The sequence below is a fragment of the Pithys albifrons genome, chromosome 2 (assembly GCF_047495875.1).
Source record: "Pithys albifrons albifrons isolate INPA30051 chromosome 2, PitAlb_v1, whole genome shotgun sequence".
In the NCBI taxonomy this organism is placed as follows: domain Eukaryota; kingdom Metazoa; phylum Chordata; class Aves; order Passeriformes; family Thamnophilidae; genus Pithys; species Pithys albifrons.
In genome coordinates, this window is record NC_092459.1 from 7,784,909 (window position 1) to 7,807,524 (window position 22,616).

Here is a 22,616-nt window from a genome sequence, read left to right on the forward strand (position 1 = left end):
TGGTCTGTTTGGTGGTGGTTTTAAGTGCTTCAGTATCCTACATATAGTCTTGCATATCTAGTTACAGATCTAGTGGTTGATCATCATGTGGGTGGAGAAACATGGATTCCCTCCAAGACATAAGCCTGTACTGAAGCCTTTGTAGTTCAAGTACTCTCAGTCATCTTCCACTTGGTCAGTTTGGTACTGTCTCGGTTTGAGGGGAAAAACCAAAATGTTTTACCCACGAGCAGGGGAGGGGCCTCCTCCTCAATAATCACACCACTCTTTATCAAATTTAAGAAAAGGAATTTTAATACAAGAAGGATAACTGCTATATATATATATATATATATGTAAACAGACTAGTGCAACCCACTTCCCCAACACCATAAGAGGAAAAAAAAACAACAACAACAAAACCCAGCAGGTTTTCCTCCGGGAGAAAAGGTTATACTTAAGTGTCCTTGTCACAGCCCGCTGGCTGCAGAGTGAGTTTCAGTCCCTCTCCAGCGAAACAGACGAGCAGTGGGCTTTCAGATGGACTCAGTCTCTTTCCCCTGTGTTCCCCGTCCAAGAAGCAGACAGGTACGAGCAACCAGCAGCAAATCCAAGGCAGGTAGCAGCACGGCAGGAAAAAGTAATCCGAAGTAGGCAGCGGCAAGACAGCCAGGGAAAACCCCAGCAGTAACCAGCAGGGCAGCCTGCCTCCTTGGAGCCCCCACTCCCCCGTTCTGCCGAGCCAAGACTGAGGAGAATATCCAAAAAAAAAACCAAAAGAGACAAACCTGCCCCCACCCCAGCGATCACAGTTAACTACTTCTTTTGTTAACCGCTGGCCTGGGCAGTTAAGTGGCAGGGGAGAGAATTTACATAATAATCCCAAACTACAACATTATCCACCCCTAAATTCTCTTCCATGCCGATACTCTACATTAAACTTAAATTTTCTTTCAAATAATTAAGTGTTTACAAATACAGTAATATGAGTCGTTTACCCAGAGATAAGTTCCCCTTGAGGTACACATCGTGTCTCTCCATCTTCCTGCATCACCCACCAGGTGGAACCAGATCCTTGAGCAAAGACAACCCCACGAATGGGTTTGCCTTTGCCTGAGGCAGGGTTGATCCAGACTGTTTTCCCTAGCATACCTCTCAGGTGTATTACAGGGACTTTGTCTCCATCTACAGTGTGAAGGGGTTCTGATTGGGCAGGGCCGGCTCGATTGACAGAGCCTCTAGTGTTGACTAGCCATGTAGCCTTTGCTAAGTGTTGATCCCAGTGTTTGAAAGTCCCTCCACCCAACGCCTTCAAAGTGGTTTTCAACAGTCCATTACACCGCTCAACTTTCCCGGCAGCTGGTGCATGGTAGGGGATATGATACACCCACTCAATGCCATGTTCTCTCGCCCAGGTAGCAACTAAGCTGTTTTTGAAATGAGTTCCATTATCTGACTCAATTCGTTCTGGGGTGCCATGTCGCCACAGCACTTGTTTTTCCAGGCCTAGGATGGTGTTCCGAGCAGTGGCGTGAGGCACTGGGTGTGTCTCCAGCCACCCTGTGGTTGCTTCCACCATGGTGAGCACATAGCGCTTGCCTTGGCGGGTCTGTGGCAGTGTGATGTAGTCAACCTGCCAGGCCTCCCCGTACTTATACTTATCCCAGCGTCCACCATACCACAGGGGCTTCACTCTCTTAGCCTGCTTAATGGCAGCACATGTCTCACAGTCGTGGATAACCTGAGAGATAATGTCCATGGTTAAATCCACCCCTCGGTCTCGTGCCCATTTATAAGTGGCATCTCTGCCCTGATGGCCCGAGGCATCATGGGCCCATCGAGCCAAGAACAGCTCTCCCTTGTGCTGCCAGTCCAGATCTGTCTGTGATACTTTCACTTGCGCAGCTCGGTCTGCCTGTTGGTTGTTGAGATGTTCCTCATTGGCCCGATTTTTGGGCACGTGTGCGTCTACGTGGCGGACTCTCACAATCAGCTTCTCTACTCGGGTGGCAATATCTTGCCATATATCGGCAGCCCAGATGGGTTTCCCTCTGCGTTTCCAATTGGTTTTCTTCCATCGGTCTAACCATCCCCAGAGAGCATTGGCCACCATCCATGAGTCGGTGTAGAGGTAAAGCTTTGGCCATTTCTCTCGTTCAGCAATGTCCAGGGCCAACTGCACGGCTTTAAGCTCTGCAAACTGACTCGACCCACCTTCTCCTTCAGTAGCTTCTGCAACTTGTCGTGTGGGACTCCATACAGCTGCTTTCCATTTGCGATTAGTCCCTACAATGCGACAGGAGCCATCGGTGAAGAGGGCGTAGCGTATTTCCTCTTTTGGCAATTGATTGTATGGTGGAGCTTCTTCCGCACGTGTCACCTGCTCTTCCTCTTCATCTGCTAGACCAAAATTTTCACCTTCAGGCCAGTTTGTGATGATTTCCAGGATCCCAGGGCGATTTGATTTTCCTATACGGGCGCGCTGCGTAATCAGGGCAATCCACTTGCTCCAGGTAGCATCAGTGGCGTGATGTGTAGAGGCAGCCTGTCCTGACAACATCCACTTCAGCACTGGTAGTCGAGGTGCCAGAAACAGCTGTGCTTCTGTGCCAATCACCTCTGAGGCGGCTTGGACTCCTTCATAGGCGGCTAGGATCTCTTTCTCTGTGGGGGTATAGTTGGCTTCAGATCCTCTGTAGCCTCGGCTCCAGAATCCAAGTGGTCGGCCTCGAGTCTCACCAGGCACCTTCTGCCAAAGGCTCCAAGACAGGCCATTATTCCCGGCGGCGGAGTAGAGCATGTTCTGTATGTCTGGTCCTGTCCTGACTGGTCCAAGGGCTACAGCCTGAGCAATCTCATGCTTGATCTGGTCAAAGGCTTGTTGCTGCTCAGGGCCCCAGTGGAAATCATTCTTCTTACGGGTTACCAAGTAGAGAGGGCTTACGATCTGACTGTATGCTGGGATATGCATCCTCCAGAACCCTATGGCACCCAGGAAGGCTTGTGTTTCCTTTTTGCTGGTAGGTGGAGACATTGCTGTGATCTTATTGATGACTTCTGTTGGAATCTGACGGCGTCCATCCTGCCACTTCACTCCCAGGAACTGGATCTCTTGGGCTGGTCCCTTAACCTTACTCCGTTTGATGGCAAAGCCAGCTCCCAAAAGGATCTGGATGATTTTCTCTCCTTTCTGAAAAACCTCTTCTGCTGTGTCCCCCCACACAATGATGTCATCAATGTATTGCAGGTGTTCTGGAGCCTCACCCTTCTCCAGTGCAGTCTGGATCAGTCCATGACAGATGGTGGGACTGTGTTTCCACCCCTGGGGTAGTCGGTTCCAGGTGTACTGCACGCCCCTCCAGGTGAAAGCAAACTGTGGCCTGCACTCTGGTGCCAGAGGAATGGAGAAGAACGCATTAGCAATGTCAATAGTGGCATACCACTTTGCTGCCCTGGACTCCAGTTCATACTGGAGCTCCAGCATGTCCAGCACAGCGGCACTCAGCGGTGGGGTAACTTCATTCAAGCCACGATAGTCCACAGTCAATCTCCATTCTCCATCAGACTTATGCACAGGCCAGATGGGGCTGTTGAAGGGTGAGTGGGTTTTGCTGACCACCCCTTGGCTCTCCAGTTCACGGATCATCTTATGGATGGGGATCACAGCATCACGGTTCGTTCGGTATTGCCGACGGTGCACTGTCGTGGTGGCAATTGGCACTTGCTGTTCCTCAACTTTCAACAGTCCAACAGCAGAAGGACTTTCTGAGAGACCTGGCAATGAGTTCAATTGTTCAATCCCTTCTGTCTGTACAGTGGCTATTCCAAAAGCCCATCTATGCCCCTTTGGGTCCTTAAAATATCCATTCCTGAGGTAGTCAATGCCCAGGATACATGGGGCGGCTGGACCAGTCACAATGGGGTGTTTCTGCCAATCTCTCCCTGTCAAGCTCACTTCAGCTTCTAGCACAGTCAACTCTTGAGATCCCCCTGTCACCCCAGAAATAGAAATAGTTTCTGAGCCCACATGTCCTGATGGCATTAATGTGCATTGAGCGCCAGTATCAACCAAAGCCTTATACTTTTGTGGGTCTGATGTACCAGGCCATCGAATCCACACAGTCCAATAGACACGGTTGTCCCGTGCCTCTACCTGGCTAGAGGCAGGGCCCCTCTAACACTGATCCTGGTCATAGCGGTCAGAACCTTTTCTCGATGAGTACACCTGGGAGGTGCCCTCCTGTGGGTCAGATTCTTGCCCGTGGGAAACTGGGACTGCACTTACTCTCACTGACCTTCTTCCATTCTCCTTCAGTTCTTGTACTCGGGCTGCAAGGGCACGGGTGGGTTTCCCATCCCACCGTCCCATGTCTTCTCCATGTTTGGCCAGGAAGTACCACATCTCAGTTCGTGAGGTCTGTCCACTTCCTCTGGCTGGGGGGCGTCTGGCTCTGACTTCAGAGGTTCTCATTCGCACTGGTGCCACTTGGAGACTTTCCCTAATTTCCTCTCTGATCGCTTTTACCTCTGCAGGCAGCGTCTTGAGACTCTCAACCAATGTCTCTACAGCAGAAATACGGGCCTGCATTGGGCTGTGGGTCATGCTTTCATATATCCGGAGCTTATTTGCTACTGCGCCCACTGTTTCATGGTTCTCTTCCCTATACATGGATGCCAGGAAATCGGTGTATTCAGCTGGCCCCGAGCGTGAAAGGTCCCACCACATATGTGGTGTGCATCTGACCTTGTCAGGGTCATTATTGGCTTGCCCACCTCTTCCAAAAAGCACGTCCATCATTGCCATCTCCCTCAGACGTAAAATTCCTTCTTCCATCGTCTTCCAAGTCTTCCTAATATGATGTTCCTGCAGGATTTCTCTATAAACAAACTTCTCTCTTACACTCGTTAGAAGTCGTGCCCAGAGTGAAAGGGGCTTTGATTCCCTCACGAACACCTGTTCAATAGCCACGTCCTGGGCCAGAGCCCCCAAAAACCTGGCTTCAGCACCATCCAGTTGTAAGGTTTCACCCATAAGGTCCCAAACTCGGATCAACCAAGTCAGGATGGGCTCACCCGGGTGTCGAGCAATGTCTTTCCGCAAACTACGGAGATTATCAAATGACAATGACTCAGTGATGATCTCAGGCTCTGGGTCTGCTTGCTGTGGAGGTGCAGCAGCCCCCTCATCGTCTGCTGGATGGTCTAATTTGGTCTTATATTTCCTTTTCTGAATAGGGGCAACTTCCATAGGCTTGGCCTGTCCTCCTGGTTTAGCCTCATCCTTTTCTCCCTTCACTGTGGCATCAGGGGTTTTATTCTCTCGCTTTTCCCCCTTCACTGGGCTAGGTTTCTGAATGCATTCTGGAAAAACCCTGGCCCTACCTTCAAACATTCTGTAAGCTGCAGGGATACAACCCTGCAGAAAAACCATAAAGAGCAAGATATCTCTGGCATCCAGGGAGAATTTAAACATCTCAAAAGCTGTTGTAGCAGACTTGAATGGGGAATGGACAAAGGGTTGGGAGAAGAGATTCCCCTTTGTTCCTTCCCAAGGGTCCGTACTATTATCACTGAATCCCCAGAGGTAGCAGCTTAGGTTGCGGCAGGAAAACAGCCTGGAGAGCACCACCCACATGACATCCAAAGGCATCGAATTCATGGCACCATAAATCCAGAGTAAGAACTCAATAATAATTGCGGCTATTTGAGTTTTGCTCATTGATTTGTTGATAAGACTTAAACCTGCCGCTCCTTTTGGCATGAATTTGTACCAACAAAAAGCCAATATATTATACAGGATGGTCCTGATGAACCCTAAGCTCAAGACCCACATGGTGCCACAAAATAGCAGTTATCCTTCTTTGTTTACAAGCCCCACACGTTGGGCGCCAAGAAATGTCTCGGTTTGAGGGGAAAAACCAAAATGTTTTACCCACGAGCAGGGGAGGGGCCTCCTCCTCAATAATCACACCACTCTTTATCAAATTTAAGAAAAGGAATTTTAATACAAGAAGGATAACTGCTATATATATATATATATATATATATATATGTAAACAGACTAGTGCAACCCACTTCCCCAACACCATAAGAGGAAAAAAAAACAACAACAACAAAACCCAGCAGGTTTTCCTCCGGGAGAAAAGGTTATACTTAAGTGTCCTTGTCACAGCCCGCTGGCTGCAGAGTGAGTTTCAGTCCCTCTCCAGCGAAACAGACGAGCAGTGGGCTTTCAGATGGACTCAGTCTCTTTCCCCTGTGTTCCCCGTCCAAGAAGCAGACAGGTACGAGCAACCAGCAGCAAATCCAAGGCAGGTAGCAGCACGGCAGGAAAAAGTAATCCGAAGTAGGCAGCGGCAAGACAGCCAGGGAAAACCCCAGCAGTAACCAGCAGGGCAGCCTGCCTCCTTGGAGCCCCCACTCCCCCGTTCCGCCGAGCCAAGACTGAGGAGAATATCCAAAAAAAAAACCAAAAGAGACAAACCTGCCCCCACCCCAGCGATCACAGTTAACTACTTCTTTTGTTAACCGCTGGCCTGGGCAGTTAAGTGGCAGGGGAGAGAATTTACATAATAATCCCAAACTACAACAGGTACTTAACACATGAACTGGGAAGGGGGAATTGTGCTTGAGGCTTCTAACTCCTTGGGGAAATCTGATGTCTGGAGAGCTCAGGTGTTAAGAGCAGGACAGACTATAACTATTTATATTGGAAAATATTCAGAGTTGCTGGAGATGCACCATAACTTCAAAAATGTCCTAAAAAGAATTGAAAAACAAACCAAAATCCCATCTACAAACAACTTTCTAATATTTTTTGGCAAGAAGTATAAGGCAGTAAAATATAATGTAGTGATTTTAGTATGTCTGAGGCAAAAAAAGGGTACTTTGGAAGGTAAAATGTATCTGGCATTAACTTCTAGAAAAAATTATTCAAATTGCTACAGCATACAGGTTGATGGTTATTCTTGTCTCTTCAGTATGAACCTCTGTACGTGTTTAGAAATGCTCTCTCATTGCTGTGCTATCAGCATGTCTTAGTTTTGAGGGGGAAAAATCAAAATGTTTACTTATAAAAGGAGGAGGGGATTCCGGATTCCTCCACAATAATCATGTCACTATCAAATTTAAGAAAAGGAACTTTAATCAGAAAATGGATATAAGAAGGATAACTGTTCTTAACTGCTATATATATATATATGTAGGTATAGATATAACTGTAAACAGACCAGAGCAAACTGCTTCTCCAACACCACAAGAAAAAAGAAAAAGAGAACAACCCCTAAACCAGCAGGTTTCCTCCTGGAGAAAAGTTATACTTATGGGCAATGTCTGTGTCACACCCCGGCTTGGCTGCAGGGTGAGCTCCCTCCAGCGAGACAGACGAGCGATGAGCACTCAGATGAATTCTGTCTCTCCCTCTGTGTTCCTTGTCCCAAAGGAAGAAGGAAAACTGGAAATGGAGAACCACACCGTATCCTGGGAAGCAGCTATACCTTCTCTCTCCCGGGTTGCTGCTGCAGCCAGGGTGGCCAGGCCACGACACTGCAGGTGGCGGTGAGACTGGAGCGGAGACCGGGACCCCAGTGCCGAAACCAGGAGCAACAGCAGTGGCAGGGGACAAAAATTTGCTTACTCCACGGTAGCAGCAAGGAGCAGGAGCAATGGCTTCTCTCCCACAGCAGCACACACACCGCCAGAGCCCTGTGTAGTCCCCAAGAACAAAAGAGACAGTCCAAGCCGTTTCCCACCACACCTTTCCCTAGTCACCCCAACCCAAAACGATCAAGAAGGAATTGGTAGTAGTTAACTACTTTTGTTAACTAATGGCATGGGGAGTTACTGGCAGGGAGAGAATTTACATCAGAACTGCAACACAGCAATAGTTCCCTTAATTTTCCCTCAGGTGCCACCTGTCAGACCACCTTGAGCTGCAGGGGTCAAAGACCATCTTGTGCCACTGTTGAGGGTGTGCCCTGCCCTCCCAAGTTACCCTGAGGGGGTCACAGGTGCACCCAGGGCTGGTGGCAGCTGCACTTGTTTTCCAGGTTACGAGGAACTGCACTGGCTCTGGACTCTCGGAGTGACTCCAAAACCAGGGGATCTTTACATGCTGGCGGACTGCTTAATGTGACTTTAGTTCAGGGGCTGAGGCAGGCAGCTGAAAGACCGTATGAAACTGAAGTGGCCTAAGAAAATAGCTGAAGCTGCTGTGTGGCTGGGTGCTACTCAACTATCGATTCAAGAACAAGCTCTGCAATGGATCCAGCTGCCCTGAGGGCCCGAGTGCGTCTGTCTGACCATGAGTGGGCACCAGAGGAACTTGGATGTGGTAAGAGAGCTCCTGCCAAGGGGTGGGTATTGAGACTCCCAAGTCCGTGGCTGATCCAGCTGGTTGGCAGCAGGCATTGCCTGAAATTTGTCTGGTGTTTTGTGTACGTGGGTTGTTGCTCAAAAAGCTGCAGCCCCTCTGTGAGAGGAAAGCCATTTTACCTCCCTGGAGCCCTCTCCTGTGGCTTTCCCCTGCATGAAGGGTGGTGGTCCCTCTTCCCTGATGGCATTTGCAGCCTTTGTGAAGCCCACGGTGGCCTCTTCTACTGTGCAGTCCTGGTAGAACTTGCTGAAGTGAGTCAGTGCCTGCCTGAGGCTGCACAGCTGGTGTGTTGGTGGTTCCTATTCTAAATCGGGGCTTCCTGTTCCCCTTATGGAGGTGACAGGAGAGAAGATGGTCCTGCAGTACAACGCGGTACGGGGTTGGCAGGCAGAGGTGTCTGCCAAAGCACTATGCTGGATGGATGGAGATCATAGTGGGTTTGTGCCCTAAGCTGTGCTTTCCATTAAAGCTCACTGCAGCTTCCCCCAGGAGCCGGCAGGATTTCCAGTGCCACGAACCAGACAAAATGCCCATGGTTATATTTGGCAACGGGAGGCAGTTCCTTGTGTCTCGGTGATCGCGCTGTGAGGATTTTTTTCTCATGTTCTTTGCAAATATTGCTCTGGAGACCGAAGTGCAAAGTTAGCCTGAACCCAAACACTTTCCACGGAGGAAGAGCGGGTGTGTTTGTGCTTCAGCTCCCCCCGCTCTCAGGTTTGAGCCGCAGGTTCCCAGCGTTGAGCTCTAATCCTTGCCTCTTTCCCTCTCCCCGCGGCTGAGACGGCGCCGGGCAGCGAGAGGGGCCGCGGGCCCGCCCTGGGGAGGAGGCGGCGGGGGCGGCGATGCCACCTCGGTGTCCCGGCAGCTTTAAAGGCGGGGCGGCGGGCGCGGGGCGGCGGCGGGACCATGGGGCGAGTGCTCGGCACCGTGGGCTGCTGCCTGGCCCTGCTGGCGCTGCAGGCGCTGCCCGCGCTGCCCGGCGCCCCGCGGGGCTCCGCGCTCCGCCCGCGGCCGCGCCCCGGCGGCCCCTCCTCAGGTACCGCTCCCGGGATGCCCCCGAGCCGCTTTCCCGGCCCCGCTGCCCCCGCCCCGCGCGCTCCTGCCCCGCGGCCGCTCCAGCATCGCCGCCACGGCTCTGAAACCCGCACTGCGCTCCCTTGCCCCTGCTAGTTACCGAAACGTCTTTATGTCAGACTCGTGGAAGGATCAGGCTGCTGAAAAGCTTTTTTCCTCTTTAGTCTATAAAAGAGAAATCTACTTACAAATTCTGCATTTCGTCGTTTTGTGGTTTTTTTCCTTTTTTTTTTTTTGAGGACAAACTTCGTGTGTCTTTTTTTATGCCTTAAGATACACATGCACGCACCAACATTTCTTCAAGTTTTCTCAGCTTCACAAAGGCAAAACTGAATTATGGGATGTGTATAGAATTATATAGAGTATAGCTGGATGGCATCCTAGATTTCTTTGGGCTGTTACTCTGCTCAAAGGCAAAATCAACTCTGGTGCTGTGCTTCCTCATGGAATTTGTGCAAATTGATTCTTTTCCTCTGTTTTTACTTGAACAAGACTTTTATTGCCTTGACAAAAAGCGGTTTTCACCTCTACATTTAAGAGACTTGTGAAGATTTAATTTTTTTTTAAATTTCAACTGGAATGAGTAATAACAGTGAACTTGATAGCCAGGAGAGGTGTGTTGGGTTTCCAAAACAGTTCTCAGGCGCAAATTCAAACTGAATACCTCATATTTTACTTTTTAATGCATTGTTGAGCCAGAATGTCTCTTATAGAAAATACTATGCTTTTGGGTTGTCTGTGTTTCATAAACCAGCTGCAAATCCAACCTTGACAGTATAAACTAAGTACTTGGCACTGTCAGTGTCAGGTCAGTGTATCAGGACAGGGAGGGTACGTTTCGGGTGCTTGGTGTCACTGTCTTGATTGTTTTTTTTGTCTTCCTAAAGTGATGCATGTCTCTAATCTGAGCTATGGCCTTTCTGTTTCTGCCTAGATTTATATGTCAGTAATGAATTTTGAAAGCTAGAAATGTGTGTGTAAATGCTCATTTTACATGTAAAGTTACTTCATAATTAATTTAATTTTTCTCTCTGCTCTAGAAGCCTTAAAAGAGTAACTACTTCTTTAGCAGGCTCTATGTAGCAACATTTGTATTTTTTTCCTATTAGCCTTTATTTCTCCTTGTATACTTTGGATTGTGAATTACAAACAAGAGATAATGCCTATTTAGCAATCTGTATTGTTCCTATCATAAAAAATATTAGGATCTGTTCACTATGTGATTTAGCCAGTTGTTTTGCCATTTTATTTATCTTATAAAGATGGAATTCAGGTTTTATTTATACAAAAATAAACAATAAGTATCTTTACATATTATTGCTACATCCCTGTTTTGGCTGTTACCAAAACACAACCCTTTGTTTCAGGGATAATTAGACATTTTAAGGGCTCAAATGTGCACCTATGTGTTAATACTTAGAAGAGTTCAATTATTTATAACTTTTCAAAATTATTATTTAAGAGTTTCTAATGTGTTGTTCACTATAATTTTAAGCCTCTTCCTAAAGAATCAGCCAGCCTTATCTGGTAGGGATAGTTTGCCATGACAGCACTCGCTCCTCTCCACTGAGAGCTCTTGTCTTGTGTAGGAAAGGACTGAAATGTTTTCCTTCCTTCTTGACAGACACCGCCTGTACGAACCGGCCCCTGGACCTTGTCTTCATCATAGACAGTTCCCGCAGTGTCCGGCCTGAAGAGTTTGAGAAAGTGAAAATCTTTTTGTCAGAAATGATTGATACTCTGGATGTTGGTGAAAGGACGACCCGTGTGGCGGTCATGAATTATGCGAGCACTGTCAAGGTGGAGTTCCCCCTCCGGACCTACTTTGACAAAGCCTCTCTGAAGGAGGCTGTGTCTCGCATCGAGCCCCTGTCTGCTGGCACGATGACCGGCCTTGCCATCCAGACTGCCATGGATGAAGTCTTCACCGAGGAGATGGGCACCCGGCCAGCAACCTTCAACATCCCCAAGGTGGTCATTGTTGTAACAGATGGACGGCCACAGGACCAGGTCCAAGATGTGGCAGCAAGTGCCCGGACAGCTGGCATTGAGATCTATGCAGTTGGGGTGGATCGGGCAGACATGCAGTCCCTGAGGATAATGGCCAGTGAGCCCCTGGATGAACATGTCTTCTATGTGGAGACCTATGGTGTGATCGAAAAGCTGACATCCAAATTCAGAGAGACGCTCTGTGGTAAGGGGCTCAGTCCAAGAGGGTAGTGTAATTTGGCTCCTTTTGGCTTCTTCTGTGGTTCCACTCCCGAAGAAAGAACGTTTTCTTTTTCAGAAGTGTTATGTATCACATCTAAATATTTCCTTTGCTATCCACTGGGTAACCAAGCAAACCCTTTTATTCAGTGAAGGCCAAGTAATGGCCTTTCATTCTGAATAGTGACCTTACCATGCAGGTAGCAGACCTGACTTGAGTGGACTTCCTTGTGCAGTTGGTCAGATTTAGTGCCAGAGAAATCCTGGCAATCTGGATGGGGTTTGGCTGTGTATATTTACTGACTTACCGAGAGCACACACAAGAGCACTATAGGCTGGAGTGGAAGGGCTCCTCATAGGTTCAGCGTAGGAAAATAAGCATGGCAGGGGAACCACTACACTAGCTTGAGAAATCTAGTGCAGGATGAAATGCCCAAGCCCAATGACAGGTCATCTTGGGATGGGCTTTCACTCTTCAGGCTTTTTCAGTGTATCAGGGTCACATGTCTCTTTGTTTCTCTGAATTTGATTTAGACAAGGGACTGTGGGATGGGATTAATTAGCTTTGCTCTTTCAGGGCTAGTCTTGAAAAAATGCTACATGTATTTGGTTTAGGCTAGAACTCCACTAAGGATGCTAGACTAGAGGGGGTTGTTATTGCCATTTACAGAAAAAAGGAGATAATCTGGAGTATTTAATACTGCCTATAGAACAGCTGTGACACAGCCCTACTCACAAAAATCAAATGACAACTTTATGACAATTAAAAAAACTTGTACAGGGTAGATTTTTAAAGTAAAAATAGTAAATTTTTTAAAGGAAATGTCTTAGCAATTTACTAGAAAAATCTACTTTGTGCAAATTTTTTAATTGTCAAAAAGTTGGTAATGTGTTACTCTGTTACTGCAGAGCCTTACTGAAACTTACAACCATAACTTTTGAGTCTGTTTCGAGTGAATAGACCTCTCTCTCTAGGTATGAAATAAATGTGTAGGACCATCTGCAGACAGGACAATTTGCCCAATAATTAGCATAGGAAATGCCTTGAGGTTTGGCTTGATACCATGTTGTGCTGCTGATGCGACCAGATCCAATCTCTGGTAGCTGGAGGTGGGCACGAGAACTTCCTTAGCTGGACATTTATGTATGCTGTGAGCACAGCACTAACTTTCCACTTGGTTGTCACCGAAGCAAGTCCTTTCATAGCATCAAAGAAAAATCTCTTGTTCTTAAGAGTAGACCTACTGTTTGTTATGCTGAAGCATAGAAATTATGCTCCTGGAAGTCTGGAGGATAAATCAGAAAGCTCACACATGTGCACTCCCACTGTAACTCTCAGTTGCCTGTGTGCAATTAGCCAGAATCTGTGGGATTCATGAACAAAAACAGCAAAGGAAATAGTTTTTAAAAAAAGCTCCTACAAACCAAATGAATCTAAGAGGGTCTTGTAAGACAGTGTGGTAAATTGGGTCCTTTTCCAGCTCCAGACTGCTTTTTGGTCAGAAATCTGGACTCACCAGTGACAATTAGGATTTTCTTTACTTTTAACAAGGCAAGTAAATTTGTTTGTAGGGTGAACTGAAAACAGGAAAACTAATGTTCAGGGGAAAAACAGTTGGTTTAGATCAAGTTCTTGATGCACTGAGAGCACGTTATTCAGCATGAGACCATGCCAGAGATGGAAAATCTTAGCCTTGAGTTGCTGTCCAAGTCAGTGGATGTTTGACTTTCCTACCACACAAATCTAACCATTTGAGTCTGAGCTTCTCACTAATGCTTAAAATACCACCCACAGATTTTGTTCATAAATCATGGAAATTAATTCTCTTATTCCCAAGAGTGTAGCAGAATGAAAAGGTGCTGTCTCAGTTTGAAATTTGTTTTTACCAATGGACAGACAAGACACACTATCGGCCTTATCAGGGAACTTCTAAATATTCCATGTTTTAGAAAATGGGAAATGTTGTCTTGTTTTCAGAAATACATGAGAAGGTTCAAGCAGTCTTGCTTCTGATTTCTTATCTCACCACTATTTCTTTGGAGTTTGATTTTACCAGTAAGTAGTCCATACTCACACTGTAACTACTAATCTAAGTAAAATCTCAGGTAAAACCAGAGTTGTTTTCCTATTTTTTCTTTCTCCCTTTTATTTCTTCCTTCTTTGTTTCTTTCCTTCCTTACTGTACCCCCTTTTTTTAACCCTTCACATTTTTTTCCCCGCCTTTTTTTTTCTCACCCCTTCCCTCTCCCTTTTCCTACCCCAATTTAGTAATCTAACAAGCATCCAAGTTAAGTGAGTATGGGTCCCTGAAAACTGAATCTCATTTTGTAGTTTGAGGTTTCAGCTTCTCGGTTCTCTGAGATTTGGCCATTATTTCTGTACTCTCCTTCAATTACGAGTTTCATGTGCCTGTTAAGCTACATTACTGTAGAGACTTTCCTGCATGTCCTCTAGTTTTGACTTTTTAAATCTGATGGGTCAAGGCAGCTGCAGCCCTCACACACCCCATCTTGCACTGGTGGGTTTCTTTGCTGGCCTATACATCTGGATCATAATTACAGAGACACACCCTTTATCCGTGAGAAGAGTATGTTATCCTAGTGCCTATGAGTCCTTTTTATGTTCCTTCTGGTCTTGATCCTCTTCCCTTGCCTTGCCTTCCATCCCCTTCCCTTCTCTCCCCTCCCTTCCCATCTTCCCGCTTCCTTTTCCGTCTCAATTAATTCCATTTCGCTTTCTGTTTTGTTTCAGTTTACATGGGAGTTTTCCAGTGCAGCCGCAATTCATAGATCAGGTTCTCTGCCACTGAGCTGAAGTTCACAAGGCACTAGATACATTGATATGTTTTAGCATTACTTCAGTGGGTTGTCTGTAAATGAAAGAGACTGGATGCAAAAAGCCAGGAGGTCCTTTTCATTGCCTATTTCTCATTTCCAGTGAAACGTTACTAAATGCTTAAAAATCTCTCCCTGTTGCACCCTTTTCAATTCATCTTTTCCTCTGCCACCTCAGGTGGTGAGTTATTTCAGTGCCGCTTATGACCTCTCTCTGGCTACAGAATGATGCAAAGGAGGCCTGTAACTTACAGAGACAGTGACACAGCACTGACATTTACTACCACTAATCCAGCACACAGTGCAAGATATACTTTTGTATGTATGTATGGCCAAACTTCAGGAACGAAGATTTGGGAAGGGCTGTCCCCACGTGGGTGTGCCCTTCCAGCCTGCGCAGTGGATTTTAGGTGAGGCTCAGCGTGCGTTAATACTTTTGTAGGCATGAATGATTAATGCCTGTTTCTGTCCTTTGGGATGACTGAAGTACCTCTCTGTAAATGCCCTTTGTAGCTGGGAATGTGTGTGCCCTGGGGACCTGTTGTTACAGTAAAATCAAAATGAGCAATTCAGATCTATAGAAAACCCTGTGAGACTGAGCTATCAGCCAGAGGCAGCACGGAACTCAGCTGCTGCTGGCTGATAGGGAGGAGGTTACTCCCCAAGAATTCACATAGTAGGAATTCACAGGACTCTGCAGGTGCAGGAAAACAGCCAGGCTAAATAATATAAACATGGGACTTGTGAGAGATAGGTTTTAACCAATTGAAGTATCTGGCGTAGTGATGTGTTAACTCTTTTAGCCAATAAGCTGTAGTCCTAACCCTATATAAACTGTGTGCTTTGTGTAATAAAAAGTCTTCACTATAAACTTCATAAGCTTGTTGGTGAAGTCCAGTTCCTCCGCCGTTTATAAATTGTTTACTTCAGGGACCCACAGAGCAAGTCTGTGTGAGGAACAGGGGGGTCCTACCTCTGTGATTGCTATGAAGGCTACACTCTGAATCCAGATAAGAGAACCTGCTCAGGTATTGCTCCTTGGGTAAATGTGGTCAACCAGGACAAAAAATCATTTTTTAACACCATAATTGGATTTCAGAAGGTACTTGCCTACTTCTGTTGAACCAGTGAACATCTGTATCTTTTTCAATCATAATAAATCTATTAATGAATAATAAATAAAAATCTGCTGCAAATAATGGAGAGAAGTATTTTAGTTCCATCACCATCCTTTTTGTTATGCCTACAGATCCACTCACTAGGGCCAGATGCCAAAACAAACTCTTCAGATTTAGATACTGCTTAGATATTTTTTCCTACTGTTTGTTCTAATTCCTTCTATTACTATTGCCATTTCTGCGCTGACTCCAAATCGAAATATATTAAAAATGTGAATGTGCACTTCATCCCAAACTACTTTTTAATAACAATTAATTGTTTCTCTGAAATGTATCTTGCAGCTGTGGACAGATGTGCACCTGGAAGGCATGAGTGTGATCAGATCTGTGTGAGTAACAATGGATCCTATCTCTGTGACTGCTATGAAGGATACACCTTAAATCCAGACAAGAAGACTTGTTCAGGTAAGAATTAAAGGCTACTTGAATATATGAAACCCATGGAGATATGGACATATTTTCTGTTAGTAACCATCATTATTTCTACTTGAAAAATTGCATACAGACATCAGTCCTTAAAATGAGAACTCACCAGTAGACTTTTCTCTTGGTTCCAATAAGAATAAAATTCTGTTTTTCTTTAAATTTTGTTAATTAAAAAATGCAATTTAGCACTTACCTACCATTTTATGATCTTCACAGTGTATCATAAACATTGCTTAGCTGCTTAGTCTGACATAGGGCAGGTTATTGCTTATCTCATGGATTTTTAGCTTCATGCTTACTGGAGATTTTCAGAACTGTTGGAATTGCTGATGAAGGTCAGAACTGCATGAGATGTGGTATAGTCTTGTCTTACAGACCTGGTATCTGCCTCCTCCATTAAATAATTAGTAACTGAATTCAGCTGTCTGCATCATAATACGATTTAGTAGGGCACTGGTTGAATCCTAATGAAATTTTAATTATAGATGTCAAGCATTTAAAACACTTGAGTGTCTGGGAGGGATTAATTGGTTTCTTTTCTAAACCATGGTTCACCACAGCCAAGGACATATGTGCACCTGGAAGGCACGACTGTGCCCAGGTCTGTCGGAGTAATGATGGATCCTACAGCTGTGACTGCTATGAAGGATACACTCTGAATTCAGACAAGAAGACTTGCTCAGGTAAGATTAAGGAAATACTGTGTTTAAAAGAAAGTAGCTTTTAAAAATCAGGTTAACTTACATTATTTTCCTGATAAATTATCAAAGAGTTCCTGTACAGCTTCTGAAAACACAGGGCTAATTTGTTTCTTCATATGAACAGCAGTAATTTCAGCCCCATGGCTCTACTACAGAAGTGTTGAAGCTTGTATTTGTTAATATTAAAATGCCATTTAGCATTTCCTTGAGGACTTCACAGTATTTTTACACCCATGAAGACAAACTCCCATATCCAGTATGTGATGTGCATTACCTGTGTCAGAAAACTCTTCAGCAAAGCAGCACAAGGGAATGAGATGCAGGAGAGCAAGGACTATTCAGGAAGAGAGATTGCAGTCTGTATCACCATGAGTGTGATCCCTCTTTCTGGTGGATGTGTTTGGACCTTAAAAATACTCCAGCCTTGGAGCTCCAGAGGAGGGAGAGAAATGTTCTTTCCCAGTGCTGGTCTCTTGTGGAGAACAGGAGCACAGATGTATCTGATATTTAAGGATGTACATGCAAGTATATAGTACCTACAAATTAATATGTGTTCCATATGATTTTCATTTGATTAGGGTTTGAACTTCAATCTTAATTTCTTTGGATGTCTCACTGATGATTTATTTAGGAAAACTCCCTTTTTTCACCCCCTACTTCCACTACAGTCCTTTTCTTTACTATATTGTGTGTGACAAAGTGCTAAACTTAAGCTTCCAAATCCAGGAGGTTTCTAGGTAAATCTCTCCAGTTAAGTCACAGGTCTCACATCTCAAAGAAGTGAAGACAGAGGGCCTCAGTATTTCTTCCTGTCTACTGTGGGAGCTGATTTTGTAAATATAGTGCCTAGAATTAACTCTCACTTCACATTGTAGAGAGGCAATAGACATGTGAGGGAATGTAAAATCAATTAGGCACCCCCTTTGGGAGTCCAAACCAAATCTCATTTCATAGCATTGATTCTCCTCCTGCCTAGTCAAACTTGAAATTATTTTTCTAATATATTTGCTTTTTTTTCCTTTTGAATCTCATTTTGCAGTATGCTGCTAATGATTTCTCAGCCATCTAGGTCTTTGTGATAATTATATCATAAAAACATGCAAAGAATGGTGCAAAAATCGTCTAGGTCCAGGAGAGGGTTTTTTCTTCTTTTCCATTTCCTTTTCCTTTTTATATTTCCTTTCCTTTTTCTCTTTTTTTCTCTTTTCTTTCCCTTTGCTTTCCTTCCCTTTTCCTTTTCCTTTTCCTTTCTTTCTCTTTTTCTCTCTCTCTCTCTCTCTCTCTTTCTCTCTCTCCTTCTTTTTCTCTTTTTCTTTCTTTCTCCTTCCTTGTGCCTTACTGGGCCTCCTTACTGCAAAGATATCCAAATATAGGAACTCCTTCTCAGTTTGCCCTTTCAGAGTTGATGTGCTAAATTTGGCAGAGAACAGCAGCCTCACACATAAAGTGCCCACTTTGTAACTGGCAGAGGGTGTCATGTCTCCTTTTTTTTAGCAGCCACGTATATACTTCTCTCTTTATTGTCTTTTCACTCCATAAAACACTGTCTTCTCAATTAAAGTGGAAATAACGTCAAATAGTCTCTTAAAATCCAGATAGTTGTTCTCTGACATTCGATTGGATAATTGTTTTGTAGCTGCATCACTGCTAGTTCCATTCTTTTTGCAATCTGTTACAACTGCAAAAAAGTGTTGCCAATATTCCAAAAATCCTATTAATTTTGTGAAGTTGATAGCCAGATAAAAACACACTCTGTGTACCCTGCTCTGGTTAATGGCATGCTGACATGCAATAAAACATCCTGGTTTGAATCCAATGAAGATACATTTGCAAATGGGATTTATTATCACCAAGTATAAAGGCTGACGTTTGGATATTGACTAATATTATTCTCTAATATTATTCTCTTCTCAAATGCCTCCCTCAGCTGTTGACATGTGTGCGCCTGGAAGGCACAACTGCGAGCAGGTCTGTGTGAGGGATGATCTGTCCTACTCCTGTGACTGCTATCAAGGCTACACCCTCAATCCAGACAAGAAGACTTGCTCAAGTAAGAGAAGATCACTGTTCCCTTTGCCCTCATACCCTCCTGGGCCAAGTGCATGCATTGCAATAGCTCTCATTAGCAGGTTTATGTATTTCAATCTGTCTGAGAAACTTTCACGTGTGTTCAGGTGTTATGAGGCAGTTCTATGTCACTCTGCCTTTTAGACTTTGACCAAAATTGAGAGATACAAAGAACTTCATTATGTAACAATGCTAGTAACTGCTTATCATTCAGTTTTTGTATCTTATTACTAAGGTCTTCACTAATTTATGCAATATTCAGCAAACCGAGGACTGAGAAATAATTGAAGAGAGGAGTTTGGTTTAGTCATACTTTGCAGTACTGTGGAACCTGTATACCACCATGCAAGACAGTCTGATGTGACATCCTCCCCTCCACGCTGAATTTCATGTTGCTGTTCCTTTCTTTTGCTTCTCAGCGACTTTGTGTTACAGTAAAAATGTAGTAATTTCAGAACTGTTTCTTTCCTTCCTGGTCTTCTTACTGTAAAATAATTGTGTATTGGAAATTTCTAGCGTGCCTTTGGAGCTGATAATGGCACTTCACACCTGGTGGAGTTAGGCAGCTGCAGTCAGAGAGAGCAAGGACTGAGGTAGCCCTTGTATTGATTAATGTATTAATCCTCAGAAAGGCAATTATTTCACCCTGCTGCTCCAAGTTGAGTTATACATCTCAGTAGTTCCTGGTAAGATTCATACAGGATAGGCTCCCAGCATGGAAAAGCATTGCCATTGGAAAGCATTAAAAATGTCATCTTGTTTTCTGATAACTGTTTCTCTGAAGGCATCCTGTAGGAACTGATGTATGTGCACCAGGAATCCATGACTGTGAGCAGGTCTGTGTGAGTTATGGTGGATAATATACCTGTGATTTCTATGAAGGCTTTACCTTTAAACCAGATGAGAAAACATGCTCAAGTAATAATTTAATGTTGGGGGTTTTTTTCAGAATATATTTATTTATTGAAGCACCACTCTTTAATGTGTTAAATCCTTTTAATGTGTTTGAGAAGTGTTCTATCAACTCACAAGCTCTCAGGAAGTATAATCCCTTTTCATTCTTTTTTATGCCTCTTTCCACTAATGTTTTGAGCTAGTTTGGTCCTTACTGTTTAGTTATAGCACTTGCTGCATTTAAAACAACAGGTGACTCTTATCTGTCACCACATATTTAAAGACTGACTGTATTTAAAAATACAATCTGTTATAATTTGCATTTCCTTATGAAATAGAAATAATTGGAAGTATTGGCAAGGCAGGGGTCTGGCGTATCTGTCTTTGGGAAGTTGGGTGTAATTGTGTACCAGCATTTGGAGGATGGTGGGGAGCCAGAAGGAAACAGAACTGGTGTAAGAACTACTGCAGTGCTAAAATCTATGTTCTTGGCCACTCCTCTTCACTGTAGTCAAATTCTATCTTACCTGTCCTGGACTATGACACTCAGGTCTCTGGCTACACAGCAGCCCCTGTTCACTGCCGTCCCTCCTTCCCAACTGCCCTGGGTTTCAGTGCTTTGTAGTGTCACAGCCTGGGTTTGACTCCTTTTGCAGAATCAAGCACTTTCCTGGGAGTTAAATGTTCAATACTTGAAATAAATATTCTAAATGCTGTTTTCTCTCTTAGGAGCCATAACAAGCAGTCTTGTTACAACTGAAGAGTCCTGTAAGTGTGAAGCCATAGCTGCCCTCCAGGACTCAGTCACCTCACATCTTGAAGCTCTGTCCACAAAATATATCCTTTCTCTTATATGATTTCCTGCATTCAGCACTTTACTGGTATTTTAGTGGTAGCTGGTTTGATATAAAACAGGGAAGAAACATCCCTCAAAAGAAAGTATTTTCAGAGTGATTTTAGAAAAGTTATGGAAAAAAATCTCAGGTGTTGCAAACACCACTATGTTTTCATATTTCACTGAAGAGCATTAGTATCATGATACAGATATAATAAATGCATATGCCCACATCCCCTAGATTATATATGCCATGCTGGACATCAAGTACTGATCTATTCATAGTTCTTCTGGATGGCTTTTACTGTTACAGCAAATGTTCAGTTTTGAGCCCTCCTATTATATCCCACAATTTTAGAGACAACTTCACAGGCAATATGACAACAGTCCCCTTAGGTGTGATATTCCTCTGCATCCCACCTCCACAGGCAGATGCTGTCTTAAGTGATTTTCACGCACCTTCTCCTTTTCTGTGTGAATGTGCATACCTATTAATATCCAGCTGCTGGGATGTAGAAGAATGGGAGAGCTGCTGCCGAGGCTGGAGGCACCAGGCAAGCTTTGGTTCCAAAGGACATCTGAAGTGCAGGCTGGTGGGTGCTGTGCTGGAATTTGCCGCCCTTCATTTGCTGCAGTGTGGTGTCTGTGGCTGTAAAGAGAAATGTGGTCAGCCCCCAGATCTGACATTCCACAGACATGTGGGAGAAAAAACCCCAAAACAACAAACAAAGAGAAAGTGGTGAACTCTGTGGTACCACAGTAAACCTGAATGCTGAAATAAATGCACTCCAGTGGCATGGCAGGAACTAATCACTGGAAGTTACAGCTGGACAAGCTGTGGTCCATCATAAGCCATAATTTTTAGAAGTGAGAGTGGTTGATCATTGTTGCAATTTACCAAGGATTGTGATAGATTTTCCTTGCTGGAAATTTTTGAGACTGCAGGCTTTTTTTTCTGTAAAAGATGCTCTTGTTCAAATAGGAATTGATTTAGAGGAGCATTAGGTCTATGGTTGTCATCCTGATCCCTGGGGCTTCAAAGAACAGTGGGCTGTTTAGGACTAATCAATGAAGGAGAGCAAACTAGACATGAACACAGATAAAAGAATTTTTCAGTTTGCCAAAGTTTCTAAAAGCCAAAGAAAAACTTCTGCCAAGGACAAAAGACTTTCCCACATCTTGAATAAATTCAAAGTAATTTTTATGAGATCTAATTGCAAATCTCTCTTCTTGCAGTGTGTTTGGAGTTCAGTTTATCTGCCTGGGACAATCGAAGGGAAGACTGATTTTTCTGGATTATGATATATAATTCCTGGGAATCTGAGTAGTTAAAAGTGAACAGTGAGATATTTAAACCTGTAATGTCATCTTAGTAGTAGCACATCCTTTAGAGATCAATTTTTCTGCCCCAAGAGCTAATGCTAATCAAGAAAATGCCGTGGGGTTTCAAGTTAGGAATATACTTGATTATAAAGAACTGAGGCTTTCTTTCAAAGTTATTTTTTGCCAGGCCATTGGAATCCCTAGCATCTGTTCATGACAGTCTGGAAAATGCAGCAGAGAAACAATCACCTGCTGCTTCTCAGCCCTGAATGTCACTTGATGCAACTCCTAAGAAATGAGGGTTGTTGAGATCACTTGGGAAGATGCCAAACCCTGACAGGTCTCTAAAATGTCTTGAAATCTCTGGTTCAAGCATGTATTAACCTCATCTAGAAAACAGATTGTGTGTTGAAATGTGTGTTGAAAATGCAGCAATGAGAAAGCAGCCATCTATTTTATTGTCCTTAACACAACTGGCCACTAGACGAAGTGTCTGAGAAGCTGCGGGCATATCAAGACAGTCAGCACATTGTCTGAGTTATCATTCTGCTTGATTTTAACATATTTCAGAATCAAACCTTTTTATAGTTTCAGCTATACGTTGTTGCACAGCTTACAAACCAGCAGTTGGTTATTTGTTATTATTGACACGTGCCAAGACTTCAGGAAGAAACAGTCTTGAAAGCCCAGTGACCCTGAAGGTCTTTATGCACAGTCACTTT

General features: G+C 44.3%; 1 protein-coding gene across 1 annotated transcript; it reads left to right on the forward strand.

The window, feature by feature from the left end:
• Positions 1 to 9,255: 9,255 nt before the first annotated feature.
• Positions 9,256 to 20,593, forward strand: MATN3 (matrilin 3). The gene is made up of 6 exons (XM_071548146.1): positions 9,256 to 9,389; positions 11,052 to 11,621; positions 15,931 to 16,053; positions 16,635 to 16,757; positions 18,703 to 18,825; positions 20,466 to 20,593. Exons 1-6 carry the CDS (start codon positions 9,260 to 9,262, stop codon positions 20,591 to 20,593), a joined length of 1,197 nt encoding a protein of 398 aa, XP_071404247.1. The 5' UTR covers positions 9,256 to 9,259.
• The last annotated feature ends 2,023 nt before the right edge of the window (positions 20,594 to 22,616 follow it).

What these genes read in the sequence shown, in the direction of transcription:
- MATN3 (XM_071548146.1), top strand. Translation starts at nt 9,260, where the DNA reads ATGGGGCGAGTGCTCGGCACCGTGGGCTGCTGCCTGGCCCTGCTGGCG. An exon ending in ATTCAGAGAGACGCTCTGTG is followed by an intron (nt 11,622 to 15,930) that starts GTAAGGGGCTCA and finishes TGTATCTTGCAG; the next exon opens with CTGTGGACAGATGTGCACCT. An exon ending in AGACAAGAAGACTTGCTCAG is followed by an intron (nt 16,758 to 18,702) that starts GTAAGATTAAGG and finishes TGCCTCCCTCAG; the next exon opens with CTGTTGACATGTGTGCGCCT.